General features: G+C 38.6%; 1 protein-coding gene across 1 annotated transcript; it reads left to right on the plus strand.

Moving 5' to 3' along the window:
* The first annotated feature begins 539 nt into the window (after positions 1 to 539).
* On the plus strand, positions 540 to 7,730 carry LOC145138475 (gamma-tubulin complex component 4-like). The gene is made up of 17 exons (XM_079072563.1): positions 540 to 615; positions 2,004 to 2,239; positions 2,599 to 2,890; positions 2,966 to 3,102; positions 3,189 to 3,287; positions 3,373 to 3,493; positions 3,574 to 3,822; positions 3,887 to 3,967; positions 4,060 to 4,143; positions 5,955 to 6,041; positions 6,108 to 6,163; positions 6,246 to 6,428; positions 6,512 to 6,737; positions 6,839 to 6,927; positions 7,030 to 7,213; positions 7,292 to 7,414; positions 7,493 to 7,730. Exons 2-17 carry the CDS (start codon positions 2,076 to 2,078, stop codon positions 7,571 to 7,573), a joined length of 2,256 nt encoding a protein of 751 aa, XP_078928689.1. The 5' UTR covers positions 540 to 615; positions 2,004 to 2,075; the 3' UTR covers positions 7,574 to 7,730.
* The last annotated feature ends 9,820 nt before the right edge of the window (positions 7,731 to 17,550 follow it).

The raw sequence follows: 17,550 nt of genomic DNA on the forward strand, positions 1-17,550 counted from the left end.
TATACAATTATTTCTGTTCTGAGGTTATATAATACAATAAATAAAAATAAAAATGATAGTTATTAATATTTAAAAGAGTTATACAATAATTAAGAAGAAATTATTTAATTAAATAGCTTTATGGAAAAAAAATAAAACAAATATAATTCATTAAAAAGGATATAAATGAAATTGAGGGGCTAAAGGGTTATTAAAAGAAACTTAAATTGCTATGTTATTAGAGTTAGGGGTATTTGAAATTTAATTACGACACTTTAGGGATCAAGTTGCAAAATCGGATTAAAACTCCCCATGGGCCATGAGTTCAATCGACGTGTTTAGATTAATGGGTTCGTCCGTTTTTGGTTGCAACATGTACGTGTTTTTTTTTATTATTATTTTAGAAATCAATCGGTCTTTGGGCGCTGCGTCGTGATCAGAGGAGAAAGAGAGAAGCGATCTCGAAGGCAGGAGCAAAGAAACGGGTGACTTGAAGGAAGCAACGATCGTTTTTTTTTTTTTTTTTTTTTTTTTTTTTTTTTTTTGTTGTTGTTGTGGTGTGTCGATCGGCGGGAGAGGGGCTGTGAGCTCCAGTTTGTGGTTCCAATCGAGTCTAGGAATCGATCATTCCCGTTGGTAAGTCTTGAAATTTCTTCCTCACGTGTTTATGGTTCAATTGGTAGAGATTAGGTAAAAATATGAAGCTTTGGTTGTGTATCTTTGTTCCATTAATCTCCTTCATTCCACCTTCGATGCTTGTGATTACTTGTGAGTTCGATTATGGTATCATAATTCATGTTTCTTTTACTAGTGAATTGGTTAATTTTTGAGTCTCCATTCTCATAGAGTTGTGATGTAGACTTATGTGTTTGTATTTTTCTGATCATATTTTTCTGATTATGATGTTTATGATATGCTAGCATGAATTTGGTTGAAAATATGACTAGTTAACTATATTTTGTTGGCTTGTTGCTGAATTTGATAAATATTATAATATTGGTTGATTCTATGAAATTGCATGCATAATATGATGCATTATGTAATTATATGGGTTGATGCGTAGTGGGTTTGGGTAGTGAATAATATTTTGCCTAAAACCTTATTCGGATACTTACTGTTGCCTAATAGGTTGAAAAAAGGACCTATAGGAAAGAGCTTAAGCCATTGTGTTGAAAGCCGCCTAGTCTATCTAGAAGATCCTGCAACCCATGGTATACATACACTGTAACCACAATGTTCGTAGACTGGAGTGGTGTGGTCTTATGGTGGAGGACTAGTACAAACATCACGTTGGATTGGGAGGTGTCATGGTTGTGCAACACTGTTGGTACCAATCCTAAACGACACCATGAAATACTTATGTTTCGCATACTCGGAGTAGTTAAAGGGATGTCTGGAGTCATTTAGAGTATTCGACAATGCGGGAACACGAGTAGTGAACTATGTAGCTCCTTTCGGGAAAGATGTAGTGAGAGACTAATGCCTATCATGTGATGCCTTTATTGACATGCGATGCATTTGTTGATATGTGATGCCTTTGTTGATATATGATGCTTGTGTTAGTATGTGATGCCTTTGTTGATATGTGATGCCTTCGTTGATTTGAGATGTTTTATTAATTTGTGATGCTATGTTGATCTGTGATGTATATGTATGTCCTCCTTTGACTGTATGCAATATCTATTAACTCACTCAGCAGTGGCTATCAATTGTTACTTTTACTTTGTGTCATGCGATCGGCACATGTAGCTTAGGAGCTTGGATTGGTGAGAGGGGTTGCTAATGGGTAGTAGATTTTTATTATCAATACCAGTCTTGGACAGGTTTTTGATTATTTACTTTAAAGTATTTTTACTTTCGCTACATTCTAATCGGTTCGGATTAATGTTTTGAGTTTTGAAGTAACGTACGTTGTGGTTTGAAACATTTTCAAATTAATTAAATAAAGTCTTTCGTTGCGATTTTTTGGTAAAAGGTGTTGAAATAAATGAAATTTTCTTATGTTAAAAATCACAATGTTACAGATCATCTTCAATTTTCCGATGTTCTAAGCAAATTTAGTATCTCAATCTGAGAAGAGAAATTATTGGTTCGAGATGCTACACGAACTCCTACTGGCCCTGTTAGGCTACACTGGAGACCTAATTATTGATGAGAGAGAACGCCAAGAATCTGTTGGTTTGTCACCGGACGACTCCATTTCCGATCAATGTACGTTCAAGCTTGCTCCTGACATCTCCTTTATTGAAGCCGAGGAGAGGTATTTCTTATACCCTGATGCTCTCCCTTTTATTTTCGATCGCTAGGTTATTATACCTTACATTGATAATTTTTTAAGAATTAGAACTATGAGATGAAGGTAATTGGGATGATTGATCTTAATCCTTTGTGTGAGAAGAGTGTAAAATGTGTAGTTATTTCCTTCTCCCTTACATCCTGGTGCAGTGTTACGAACAATTCCTACATGGAAGGAAAAAAGAAGAGATTTACAACCAGCCTAAAGTTGGATTGTATCCTTCTGTGTTCAATGGAATAATGTGTTTGCTTGTGTGTTGTATGAAATCCATAATTACTATATTGTTCTTATTGTTGTAATGAGTGGTTGCTAATGAGATGCAGGGATATCATTGAGAAGATAATAACATTGGGGTTTTACTACCGTGAACTCGATCGATTTGCCACAAAATCCCGAAATTTAAGTTGGATAAGGTCTGGGAACGTCTCTCCTTTATCACACACTTTTGAGTTATCAAAAGAAAGTAGTGACAATCAGAGTGTTTATAGGAGGGCTATTGCAAATGGAATATCCAAAATTCTTTCCATTTACAGATCTACTGTTTTGCATATTGAACAAAAATTATTGTCTGATTCTCTACCTATCTTGGCTACAATTACTCAAGGCCTCAATAAGGTTACTATAATTTCCTTTTGTTTTTAGTTGGTGTTCTTTGAAGGTTGAACTCTCATTAATGGATGGTTATTGTAGTTTCTTTTTTTCTTTCCGCCTCTTTATGAGCTGATTCTAGAGATCGATCGGGATGGTATCTATGGAGGGAAAATTCTTAACCTTCTACATAAACGATGTCATTGTGGGGTCCCAGAGCTTCAGACATGTGTTCAAAGGTATGATATCTATTATATATTATCTAAATAACTTTTTTTTTTCAGCTGATGTACAATCAACTTTTTTATTTTTGTTGTAAACATAGGCTTCTTTGGCATGGACATCAAGTCATGTACAATCAACTTACATACTGGATGGTATATGGGATTCTTCATGATCAATATGGAGAATTTTTCATCAGCAGGTAATTAGTTTTTTCACATAGCTGTGGAACAATGTAATACAGTAGGCGGATTTATAAAAGAGGATGTTGGTTTTAATGTTTTTAGGCAGCGACCAAAAAATCGTGAGCATGAAACGTCTCATACTGACAAACTACAAAATGTTGCAAACAAATATGTTGGTGATGGATCTATAAGTGATTGGTACATGGGATTCAATATCTCCTTGGTATGCCATACTTTGTAGTTTATATTTAAAAATGTATTTTACACTCAGAAAACTTGTTAATTTCCTAATTTTTCCTCCAGGAGATGTTGCCAGAATATATACCGGTGTGTGTAGCAGAATCCATTCTTTTTTCTGGAAAAGCAATTAGGGTTCTTAAAAATCCAAGTTCTTCATTCCAGTCTGTGGATGTGTTGTCTCATCAAACAACAGGTCCACAAACATTTAAAGAATCTTTAAAGAATGAACACTCTTTCAATACAACAGTAGGAGATGAACTACTGCCACAATCAGAGGCTGATAAGATTGATTCAATGCTTAAAAATCTACAGGTATTTATTCATCCTTATAAAAGGATATTTTTTCCAGCTAAAGATGTACATTCTTTTTTGATAGGAGTCATCTGAATTCCACAAAAGATCATTTGAAGGGGCCATTGGTTCAATCAGAGCTATTACAGCAAGTCATCTTTGGCAGGTGGACATGTGGCATGTTTTTTATTTGTCTTTACATTTCCACTTCGGTCAATAAGCATCTAACATTTTACAATTTTTCATCAAAACTTTCAGCTTGTGGTTGTTCGTGCTGATCTAAATGGGCATTTAAAAGCCATCAAAGATTATTTTCTTCTAGCAAAAGGTGATTTTGTCCAGGTAATGGGTCACTAATTCATATATATATATATATATATATATATATATATATATATATATATATATATATATATATATATATATATATATATATATATATAGCCGTTTACCCGCGCCAAGTGACAGGTGAAAATTGTTCTGTCAGAAATTAATTTCTAGAGGCGGTTACTTTTTTACACAAATAGTTTACTACATCTAAACAATTATCAATAGTGTAATGCTAGCAGAAAAGTAATCAATAAGAATTAAAAATGAAAAGTTGAGATTCTTTACAAATATAAATAAACACATATTGATTGTACATTATTAATCGTGTAACACTTGTTTATAAACCACATTTTATGTATAGAATTCACTCCCGTTGAATTGTTAGTCAAGTTTCACCAATATATTTGTATTGGTACCTAATATCCCTCTGGATAATGCCACACAAAGTTGGTCATGCGAGAAAATCGAGTATGGAAGATAAATATCTACTTAATATCATAATTTTAAAATATGATAAATAATTTGTTATTTATATATTTATTTTAGAGTTTAAGGATCTTGAATACTCAAATAAAAGTGATGGACGATAAAGAAGAGTAGGACATGATCGTCATTTTGTATGTACTTAACTCTAGTATTTATGTTGGATAGATGAGCCGAGAGTCATCAAAATTTTATAACTTAAAAAATAAATAATGGATTTTCACAAAATTATTGACTTTTACTTTAGTAATCTTGTTTTGTAATAATAATATGTAATATATTAAGAGTATTAAGTATATATACGATTACAATTATCAAATCTGTAAAACAAATTTGGCATAACCCAATTCGACGACATATAAGTTTTTAGGTCGATAGGCCACCTTTTAAAATATATTTTAATTAGTTTTTAAGTAACTTCGTGTGATATAATTAGAAATTTCATTAAAAAAGCTAACTGAAAATATACTATATAAAATTAGAAAAAAAAACTTCTTTACATAAAGCCCAATAAAACTACAGAGTCTACAACTAAATGTGTCAACAACACTTGATAAAAAAAAAAAAAAAAACTTATGTTAGAAACATTAGGCTTATCGCTCATCTCTTTGTACTACTAAGACTGAGTGAATCCCTAGCCAGCTCTTGGAGTCTGAATTGCATGAATTAGGCAGGTATCGAGAAAAAAAATAAAATTATACAAAATAACACTAAATAAAAAGGGAAAATGCAATTATTTGAATATTTTTGTATTTATTTACATTTATTTCATTTTTCTTATTCAAGCATTGTAATTTGAAGTACAAGGCTATAATTGGGTATACAAAAATGAAAAGTACTTTGCTGTCTAGAATATAGCCTAAATAAAAAGGGAAAATGCAAGAATTTGCAATGTACTTGTAGATCATTACCTAAAAAAAATTGTATAACTTGTGCACCAAAGCTGGAAAAGAAATATAAACAGTCACAACCTATACACAAAGTTGCCCTGCCTCCTTCTTGAGCTTCTTCATCATCAGCTATCTGCTCAATAGAACCTAAATTCAAAAGAAAGAACACCACCCATTAACAACCATGTAAAACACAACACAAAACTAAACAATGATTTAATAAGCAATAAATGCCTGTGGTGGTTGTTTCTGAAATGAAATAATCACCAAAATTTGTATGTTAAATAATTTTTTTAAGGCATAAAGTGATTGTAAATATTGCATTAAAGCTTTATACCTCTTAAAATTCAGTCTTTGACCAAATATGCATATTAAGGGGTGTGTGTGTATGTGTGTGTGTATATATATATATTTCACCCCAATGAAAAACATGAATTGTATGTATGTCAGAGTTTTCTTGAAGGGAGTCGTGAATTGATGCGCCTACCACCTCGGCAGTCAAGTGCTGAAGCTGACCTTATGGTGCCCTTTCGGCAGGTAATTTAGTTATATTTTTCTACAATAAATCTTTTTGTTATAATTTCTCACATGTGTGATATGCAGGCGAGAGCAAAGACAATCAGTGAGGATGATAAATATTTTTCAAGACTCGCCTTGCGGTAAATCAACATTACATTTACATTTACATTTACTTTTACATTTACTTTTACATTTACATGTATTCATTATTCCTCGTTTTAGGGTGAACGTTAGGTCTTCTCAAGCAGATGTGCAAAAAGCACCAATAGTTTTTGGTGAAGTTGGTGGAGTTGATCCCAGTCCCTTATCATCGGAGACAACCTTGGATGGTTGGGATGGTATTTCCCTTGAATATTCACTTGATTGGCCCTTACAGTTGTTCTTCACACAAGAGGTTCTCACAAGGTATTCATCATTGATTCTTGATTCACGAAATTTCACATACATGATTGAATTAAGTTAAAAGTTGTATTAATTTAATGTTTTAGGTACCAAAGGATGTTTCAGTATTTACTGCGGTTAAAAAGAACACAAATGGAATTTGAGAAATCATGGGCATCTGTGATGCAACAAGGTCACTTGGATTTTGAGAAAAGTCATAGTGAACGTGTAAAGGGAAAAACATATCAACACAAACGACACCGTGTTAGACCAATGTGGTGGGTTAGAGAGCAGATGATGTTCTTGATACGAAATCTTCAATTTTATATACAGGTGATGAACTCTGAACTTTGAACTTAATCTCAATGTGAATTTTACAAATATTATCATTTGTATCTATAACTATGGGTTATTGGTATGTATGTATTTATTAGGTGGATGTGATAGAATCTCAGTGGGATATATTGGTAGCTCATATAAAGGAGTCTCGTGATTTCAATGATTTGGTTGCCTTCCATCAACAGTGAGTGACCATTTCATTTTTATGAATAAATAAATATGGTCAGTTTTAGTTTTTTTTTTATTGACAAAAGAAAAATATGGGTGAATGAATGCAAATATGTAGATACTTGTCGGCTTTGATATCACAATCGTTCTTGGATATTGGATCGGTGTCAAGAATATTGGATGGAATCATGAAGCTGTGTTTGCAGTTTTGCTGGAAGATTGAAAACCAACAAACTCAAAATCAAACTGAAACTGAAACTGATGATGCAAAAAACATCAATGAACTGGAACGTATATCAGAGGTAATATAAACCCAGTATAACAGTAATAGTAACATATTTTCTGAGTGAGTTTATTTTGATGATGAAAATTAAATACAGGAATTTAAAATGAAATCAAATTCGTTATACACGATATTGCGTAGCAGTAGGCTTGCAGGAAGCCAACGAGCTCCTTTCCTTAGGCGTTTCCTTTTGCGTTTCAACTTTAATTCCTACTATGAGGTAAAGCTAATTGATTTCTTCTTTTTGCATCTCAAAGTAAGAGTTGTAATACTAGTTTGTTGTATTTAACGAGAACAGGCAACTACGCAAGGTGTTAACGTTATGAATGTGACCCGGCCACAACCAGCAATCCCAACCTTCCTACGCTTACAACTCTAAATCTTACTACTCATCACGACCTATTTTCATGACAAAAAGCCCATCAGTGTGACATCCTCATTTTTACGGCTAGAAAAGACCGATTTAGTTTATGTTTTTTTTTAATAAAAATCAGAGTAACTTCTCAAGAAAAGTGTTGCGAAATTTTGTTCTCAGAAAAAACATGATAAATATGTTATCAAAGCATTTCCGAAGAAATGTATTTTATTCTTTTTAAAACCTTGGGATGTCAATGTCAATACAGAAACATAAGCATAAACAGAACTTACATTCATTTACACTAGTGATCTACATCTCTTTAATCCCTCGGTGTAGTGTAGCTTTATATCAACACCTGTGATACAAATAAACTGAGTGGGTCAGGTTGGGAAGTCTGGTGAGTACATAGGGTTTTCAACCCACAATAATAAAGTTATTATGTTTTATCATCAAATAATTAACCCAACTACCCATCCCCATTATCTTCTTTAATTCCTAGGGATCTACCCTAAGAATCATCTATCACTCATTCCTAAGGGTTTTCCTAAGGAATAGGCACGAAGTCCATCGTCGCCAAGGTTTATACAACATGCACTAAATCCATAGCTGTCAGGGTTCATCCAACGGGTGCTAAGTCCATAGCTCTCATTTATCGACAATATTTATTTGCGGGAGTCCACCTGCAATACATGTCAATGGGTTTTTAGAGTACACCGGGTGAACATATCGTTCACAACACCTACAGGTAGCGAGCCTGCTAGTGTTCCACAGACTGTCTAGAATAGTCCATGGTTGTCATCCGTACTCTGCTAGATGACGGGGCCATCGTTTGGGTAAAGGTTTCTCTCATTTTTCACCTCTCACCCTCATCTCATAATCTATATCACATTTTATATCATCCTCTAACTCATCTTTCATCACACACCAACTATTTCATCTACCCATGTTTTACCCAACATATTTGTAGATATAAAATACATATACAGTTCAGATATGAAGAAATAGTTTAGATTTGTAAAGAAAATACATATACAATTCAGATCTAAAGAAAAAGGTCTAGATCTGAAAAAAACAAAGTTTAAATCTTTCATCCAGCATAACTTTCAAAGCATAAAATACATATACAGTCTAGATCTGAAGAAAAGTTCAGATCTGGAAAGAAAGAAGTTTAGATATTTCATCCAACATAGATCTCAAGTACAAAATGCATATATATAGTTTAGGTCTAAAAAGCTTAGATCTGAAGTGAGAAAGTTTAGATCTGAAGGGAAAAGTTTTAGATCCAAGAGAAAAAGTTTAGATCTGGAAGATAAAGTTCAGATCTGAAAAGAAAGAAGTATGGATCTTCATCCATCATAAATCTTAGGTAAACAGGTAGAATATATATACACATAGCACGTAATTTATATAAAATATTTCATATCTATGTGTAAGATGAAAGTGACTATGCACTCACCTAATAAGGAGTGATTCGAACAACACTTCGCTTCTTAAAATAATCTCCTTTGACGAAACCGGGAGGTTTGCTTGAAAACCGGGCTCTACGCGGGCAGAGTTTCAAACCAAAAAACTCTTTTTCTCGGAGACTCCGGACTCTCCGAGGCTTTCTTCTAGTGCTAGGAGGTTTTCCTAGGCTTTTTGGGGGGTTTGGGGGTGTTAGAGAGTGTTTAGAGAGAGAAAGAAGTGGGAAAAGGTGTGAGGAATGAGGCAGCCCACACACCTCTATTTATAGGCTTCCTGGAGCGACTCCACGTGGTGGTGCCTCTCTCCACGTCGTGGTCTCGCGTAGGCTCCAAGGCTTCGCGTGGTGCTGACACGTGGCGCCGAACACAGCAGGTAAAACATCCACTCTTTAAAAATTCATAACTTTCACATACGAGCTCTGTTTTTGACGTTATTTATATCCACGCGTAGGTAAATACAAGATCTACAACTTTCATTTTGACTCCATCGGCTAATTCTCGACCGATTTTAAATTTAACAGTATGAGAAGATTATACTGTTAAATGACTGCGTAAAATTCATAACTTCTACATACGGACTCCGTTTTCGCCTGTCTTTTTATCGTTGAGCTCCTATTAATGAGATCTTTAATTCTCATTTAGGTTGCGTTGGCCAAAAATGGATCGATCTAAAATTCGAATTTCGGGTTGTGCACTGCTATGCCAAATCTTAGAAAAATCATAACTTCCTCATACGAAGTCAGATTTGGGCGTTCTTTTTATGCACGCTCTCGGTTTAATGTATACTACAACTTTTATTTAGAACCCTAAGGCTAAAAAGTAGTTTATCAAAAATTCACTTTTTACGTTACGCAGTGTCGTGCCGGTTCTGTCGCGAAACATCGACAAACCATAACTTCTTCGTTATAACTCGGACTTCGGCGTTCTTTATATCTCCGGAATCCTTATCACGACCACTACAACTTTCTTCATCGATATCGGGATTATCTAACATTTTATTTTTTACGCTTATTTTTATCCTTTATTTATTATATTATTATAAATCAGTAATAAGCACACAAAAGCACATAATTCACATAATATTCAAATAATTTATCTTTATTACTTTAAAACGAGTTACAATGGTTGACCTAGACTATTACAACATCATTAGTGCTTAACCCAGAAACATGGTGTTACAATCGGGCCCATTCCTTTTTTACTATCATAAAGCTTTGAAGTTTGAACATATGTTTTTTTACAATGGTCTAAAATATAATTGACAATATTTTCACAAGCTAAACCTATAAAGTAATGTAGAGGAACAACATTGTAATTTACTCCAACACAAAAAAGTTAATTGGAATCTAACTAGCATGAACTTGGCATTGTGGGAGGCCTTCTATCCTCTTTCTTCAACTAAAAGTCTAACATGACATGATAATAGTTTATTTTATTGTTAACGTAATTAATTTGTGATTTATTTAAATCTTGTTTGATATAAGACCATATTCAACCCATAAAGCTCTTATTTTACAACAAATTGATACAAAAAATAATACAATACCAAATCTTCTCCAACCAATTACTATTTTAACACTAAAATAAACATGCTAGGCATATATTTTTGTCTAAGTTTTATAGTGTTTCAAAAATAATTATGAGCTTTTTACAAACATGAATCGTATATTTATATTAGGAAAATGTCAATCTTGCCTTATAAACTTTTGCGATTTGTTTTAAAATGTCCATCATGTTTTTTTTGGTAGTGTAGGGGCATGATGTGGACTTTGTTGAGGTTAAGTGGTCCTCGAAAATTTTAAGGGGTAACCCAGTTACCCCATGACTTGTCATCAAATAAAAGTGCCACGTAGTTGCCCAATAACAAGTATCGTTCTACCCCACTTTCTCTTTTCTTTTGCTTCTCGAGTGAGGTATCTCCATGATCTTATCCTCAATAGGCTTCCTACAATCAATCACAAAATTCGTTGACTTCTTTCCGACTTTTGCTCCGACACCTCTTTCTCGACTCGTCTTTGCTTCTTTTTCTAAATCTCCCTCTACAAATAACAACAATAAAATCAAGAAATTGCAAGCTTGAATAACAATTCGGATGTCTAAAAAGAATCACATATAGAGAAGGATATAATGGTGATATAAGGTGACAGGAAGCTCTTTAGGGTTTTGGGTTATTGGTTGTATGTATGTGAGTTGGATCAACTTATTTCAGTTGTCGTTAACCGGGAATATCCAGACAAGTTTTAGAGCGTTGTCGAGGAGATTATTAAGTCCAACATTTCCTCAAATGTCAATACCAATGATGGTGACGCAATAGGGATGAATTTGGATTGTGGTACTGGAATGTGTGAAAATTTTAAGGAAGTTGGAACAGGGAGGCATTAACCATCGAAGAATTCGAAATGTGTGTTGGGCACTCACCTGTGTTAGAGAATTGATGAGAAGACAAAATGTTGAAGTTGGAAACAACAGACTTACCTAAATCGCCATGCGCCAATGCTAATGCTGCTTCGCCTAGTAAACCTCCCACTAGTATTAGGTTTCCGACGAAGAATAGAGCAATGACATAAAACGACAACATGAAAAGGGTGAGGATTTAGTTTTTGTATTTCATGTAATCAGTTTCTTTGAGATGTTCTTGTTTCATCAATGGAGTCAATTTTAACTATTTTAGCGTTGTTGACGTATCTCACCCGGAGTAACGTCAAAGGATAATGGAGCCGTCAACTTAGGAACGGCCCATCAAAAACCCACTACCCGACAAGATTCGGGAGCAAACCATTTTCCATAAGACCCAGCGTTCTAGTACCGGTGATCTGGCCTCGGGATTGGCCCCCTTTTAGGAGAGAAACTCTCGTTCCAGATAAGACAAAGGAGTGCCAGTTGCCCCAGAGCCACATGTGTAGTGCTTGGTGATCTGCCAACTGGCAGTCCTTCACCAATAGCAAATAGCCACCCACAGAGCACGATCTACCAATCAAAGGCCGCCTGGTCCTGCCATGCCTGAAAAAGTAGAAGATAATGTCGGGGATTTGTTCTCCTGACCACAGGTATAAAAAGGTCCCTTCTCCCCCAAGAGAAGAGATCGACTCTTGAATCTCAGTCTCATACTTTCCATAAGAGACCTTTTATCATAGGAACTCACTAACTTAACCGTCAGAGCTTCGTTCTGGGATCACCTCCCGGACGACGTCTGACGATCTTGTTTTCTTTGTTGTGATTCTCAGGCTTATCTTTTTCACCCCTAAAGGAGACGGAGTTAAGTTGGAGACTTATCACAACAAGCGTTAATTTTGATTTATATGTAAAATAATAAGTGGTTTGACTTCTGTAGCGCACATGTAGGATCACAGTGTGTGCTTAGGTGGCATTACAACCCGCTACAATGGGTTAACGGTGTAAATAAGCCTGAAACATAAATTTAAATTGAATGCATATGATATTAGGTTAGTATCAATTTAATTTATAGTATAATATTAAAACTAAATTTATAAAATATAGACTATTATCATTAGTAATACTAATGAAAATTTAGCATTATATTTGATATTCATAAATAGTATAATAATATATTGTGTGTTATATTATTCATTAAATTAAATTTGTTGTAACTGTTTAAAATTTTGATTGAAATAACCTTACATTATTTTTAGTATCAAAAATAGATTTTAATGGTAGGTTGGAGATGCCTAAGCTGAGTAGTTGACTTGGGGATAGTCATATGATGACGCGGCCCTTACTATGTGACGAAGGAAGGGATCCAGCCAAGCCCAATCAAGGTAAGTGAGCTAGAGGAAACACCTTCACCCTGCACGCTGAGGGATGCACACGCCTTGAATGGAAAGTTGATCGTACTCAGTCGGTTCATCTCCAAGTCGGCTGAAAAAGCCATGCCACTATTCAACACGCTGAAAGGGTGCATAGAGAAAAACAACTTTAAATGGACCACAGAAGCCGAATCGGCACTGCAAGAGATAAAGAAAGTACTCCACGCACTCCCCACTCTGGCTAGCCCGATACCCGGAGAGGTATTGCAAGTGTACCTGTCCACATCAAAAGATGCAATTTCGTCGGTGCTAACGGTCGACAGACAGGTACGCCAACTACCGGTTTATTTTGTGAGTCGCGCACTACAAGGACCGAAGATGAACTACCCGGTCATCGAAAAAATGGTGCTCGCCTTAGTCTATGCAGCGTGGAGACTCCGTCGGTACTTCCAGGCCCACCAAAAGAGGTATTGACAAATTGCCCGATCAAACAAATTCTCCTGAAGCCAGAGACGTCAGGACGACTTGCAAAATGGGCCATAGAGCTAGGAGAGCACAACATCACCTACCACCCCAGAGCAAGCATCAAAGGCAAGCCCTAGCGGATTTCCTGCTCGAAGTCCCAGGAGAACTCCAGCAGGAAGCAACCAAGGCAGACAATCAAGTGCGCTCGAAGAAAGAGGAGAGCCAACGGTAGACTCTTTACACAAATGGGGCCTCCAGCAAAGAAGGATCTGGTGCAAGGCTGATCCTAACTAGCCCAACGGGAGAAGAACTCACATATGCCTTACGCTTCGATTTTCACACGTCCAACAACGAGGCAGAATATGAAGCCCTCTTGGCCGGCCTTAGATTAGCAGTAACAATGGGGGCGGTGAGAGTCACAGCCATGACCGACTCGCGCTTGGCGGCTAACCAGGTGACAGGGGAGTTCGAAACAAAAGACAAGCGAATGGAGAAATATGTCAAAGCAGTACAGCAAATTACGAGTACCCTAAAGAGCTTTGAGATAAAACAAATATCGAGGGGAAGTAATAAGAGAGCAGATGCCCTCAGTAAACTGGCGTCAACATGCTTCAGACATCTCTCAAAGGAAGTATTGGTGGAAGTACTGAAAGAAAGGAGCATTGACGAGCGGCAGGTCAATTCCCTGTCAATAGCACAACCCAACTGGATGACGCCCATCATAGACTACCTACAGCATGGCATACTTCCTGACGACCACGCGGAGGCTCGGAAGACAAGGATACGAGCCCCACAATACGCGATGATAAAAGGGATGTTGTACAGGAAGGGCCATACGGATCCGTGCCTCAAGTGCATAGATGGCGTAGCAGGAAAGCTGGCCCTAAAGGAAGCCCATGCAGGGTCGGCAGGAGCTCATGAGGGAGCAAGAGCGCTCACAGGTAAGGTATTACGCATGGGCCTCTACTGGCCAGATATACACCAGGACGCGGTCAAGCTAACACGGACCTGCGTGCAGTGCCATACTTTCTCACCAATGCAAGAAGTCCCGCCATCGAAGTTAACAAGCATAGTTAGCCCCTGGCCTTTCTACCAATGGGGAATCGATATAGTCGGTCCTTTCCCAGAAGCACCCGGGAAAGTAAAATTCTTAATTGTGGCGGTCGACTACTTTACGAAATGGATAGAAGCAGAGCCAATGGCATGCATCAATGGGCAACAAGTAATCAAGTTTGCATGGAAAAGCATCGTGACAAGATTTGGGATACCAAGGGTCTTGATCAGCGACAATGGCCTGCAGTTCGCTGAAAACCCCTTTAGGGATTGGTGCAAAGAAAAGGGAATAGAGCAAAGGTTCACATCCGTGGCGCACCCTCAGGCCAACGGGCAAACAGAGGTGTCTAATAGAACACTGGTACAAGGGATCAAAAAACGGCTGGGCAAAGCAAAAGGAAACTGGGTAGATGAACTGCCGGGGGTTCTCTAGTCATATCGAACCACACCACGAACCAGCACGAAAGAGACACCATTCTGCCTAGCTTATGGAGCCGAAGCGATGCTACCGGCAGAAATAATGGTATGATCAATACGCATGAAATATTGCGGGGAACAGGAAAACAACGAAGGCCTAAGGGAAAACTTGGATCTCTTGGAAGAACGACGCGAACGCTCAAGCATACGCCAAGCCGCCTATAAGAAGGCAGTGGAAAGATACTACAACCAGCGAGTAAGAAACAAGGCGTTCCGAGTAGGAGACTATGTTTTACGAAAAAATGAAGTCAGCCACGCCCAACCCCGGGGGAAGTTAAGTCAAACCTGGGAAGGACCATACAAGGTAATTGAGGCGCACCGCAACGGCTCCTACTCCATTGAAACACCGGAGGGGAGGCAGATACCCAGGACATGGAACGCAAGGAACTTAAGGAAGTTCCACGTCTAAGCAATGACAGAACCCTATACATAAGGGAAGTCGAAGGCACACAGTCTCCAAGCAAAGTCGTAAACCCCTAAGCAGCAGGGAAAATGGGGAAAACATCTCAGGGCCGGACTGATCACCCGGACCAATAGATGGACTCTCAAAGAAGTCCAATAGGAAATTATTGTATGAAACAACCATGTATCAGAAATACATAAATAAAAGAACCTGCATTATCTTTAGCACGTAATGCAGTGAGCACATCTAACATTCTAGCAAATATAGCATAAAGGATACTCGGTGAATCCAAGATACAACATACATAAACATAGAAAATATAATATAGAAGAAGGCCTAACAAGTGATCAACCTACATAGAAGGTTTGTTATAATTGATAAAAAGCATAACAGTTCAGCAATTAAAGATAGACCGTTGTCTGCTTACACACAAAAGCCTTAGCTAAGAACATCAAAACAAAGGCCTCAGAGGCCATAAAATGACTAAAAGACAACAACACAAAAGCTTCAACAAGATTTTTTCACACCCCAGAAGGGTAGCTCTAGACAGCTTCACCGCCATCCCCACCAGCACCACCACCGCCATCCCCACCAGCACCACCACCGCCACTCCCGCTAGCACCATCGCTGCCACTCCCACCAACACCATCGCCGCCATCCCCACCGGCACCATCACCGCCATCGCCACCAGTACCTGCACCCAACTCACCCACACCTTCCTCACCATCATCAAAAGTACACAATGCTCTCACCCCATCAACGTCCAAATCACCTAATCCAAGCAAACCAACGAAATCCATAGTTGCGAAGGCCAGTAAAGCATCATCCAAGGCTGAAGAATGACTAGACCGTGAGTCGCTAGCCGAAGGGTCGTACGTCCCGGCATCAACCTGGGCTTTCAAATTCGCCCAACCCGACTCCTCGCCAGCGACAAAAGCAGCATGTCGAATGCGACTAATACCACCAGTGAACTCAGGGTGCTCAAGGAGTTTGTCCATCACGCGTACAAGGCCCACATGGAGGAGCCAACTACGATCCGCCTTCAACACCTCTACCTCCTGCTCGCGGTCGACAACATCTCGCTCCAAGATCTTGTTTTGAATCATCAAACCTTCATTTGCCTGGGTCAAAGACTCCACTTGACCCTCCAAAACACCACGAACATCCTCCAACATCGACTTCCCCGAAACCAAAGACCTGTTCTCATCCTCCAGACGAACAACCATAACACTTAAATCTGCCACCCTACTCCTCAACCTAGCTTCACTCTCGACCAGGGAAGAGTGCACACGTTCCAAATCGTCAAACTGTTGCACACGACGGGACCCGGCAGCTAAGTATGTCATAGCCTGTGCAGCGGCGTATGCAAGGTTGTGAGCCAAGACGACATTGCTCATGAAATCCATGTCGTCCAGGGTGGATGGAGGGAGAGCATGGCGGGTAAAATCTAAAGCAGCGGAGCACACAGACAACCGAGAATCGGGTCGCAAACTCCATCCCGGGATAAACACAAGAACAGCGGGGGAAGACCCCTGAAACAACCGCTCCGAACTACTCCTTGGAGACGGAGGATTAACACCAACACTCACAGGAATCGGAACAATGGGCTGATGAGACACCCTCTCAATACCCTCAGACTGTTGAACATCATCATCGGGTATCACCAACACATCCCCTGGATCGGAGGAAGGAGAAGATAACAAGCGCATAAGACCGTGACGTTGCATCACCCATTGTCGTATGGGTCCTGAACTACCCTCGGGCGCTGGTCCGCTCATCGCCTGCACGGCCTTCCTTTTTCCGGCAATCCAACGGGCGCTGGTCACTATCCCAACCTTACTATCTACCACGTCATCAGCAGCCGACCCAGTAGGACCAGGAGATGCAGTCGCAGGAGTAACAACAGTGTGCGAACCAGGGCGGCTCTCCGATGCGGTCGAACTACCTACAGGCTGAGGAGATACCGGGATAACAGCAGACAAGCGGCGGGGGGAGGCAAAGTCTCATATAAAGGCACTACACGATGCAACAGCTTCCCCTGGTAGCGACCCCGTAGTACAGAATTCATAGAAACGGAGCATTCGACACCTATTAAGCAAAACATATATGAAAAAAAGAGGGGGGGGGGAGAGAGAGAGAAGGAGAAAGGAAGAAGGAGAAAGAAAGAAGAAAGGTGAGAACAACTCACCCTTTGAGATGGTGCAGAACACAGGCATCTCCCCCCGGGTCCGCCAATTAGGGCTCATTCCGACACCAGCAAGAATCACCTCCGACATCACGTCAACATCCACCTGAAGAGAACGCAGGAGATCTACAGTCGCCTAGGTATGAGGAAACAGATTGGGAATAGTGTCCGAAGGCATCGTCGCCCAG

This window comes from Lactuca virosa, chromosome 9 (genome assembly GCF_052849685.1).
Source record: "Lactuca virosa cultivar CGN04683 chromosome 9, Lactuca_virosa_CGN04683_v6, whole genome shotgun sequence".
In the NCBI taxonomy this organism is placed as follows: Eukaryota; Viridiplantae; Streptophyta; class Magnoliopsida; order Asterales; family Asteraceae; genus Lactuca; species Lactuca virosa.

Excerpts from the sequence above, each read along its gene's own strand:
- LOC145138475 (XM_079072563.1), top strand. The coding sequence starts at position 2,076 with ATGCTACACGAACTCCTACTGGCCCTGTTAGGCTACACTGGAGACCTA. Across the intron at positions 3,823-3,886 it reads CAATGCTTAAAAATCTACAG|GAGTCATCTGAATTCCACAA; the intron begins GTATTTATTCAT and ends CTTTTTTGATAG. Across the intron at positions 6,042-6,107 it reads TTATGGTGCCCTTTCGGCAG|GCGAGAGCAAAGACAATCAG; the intron begins GTAATTTAGTTA and ends TGTGATATGCAG.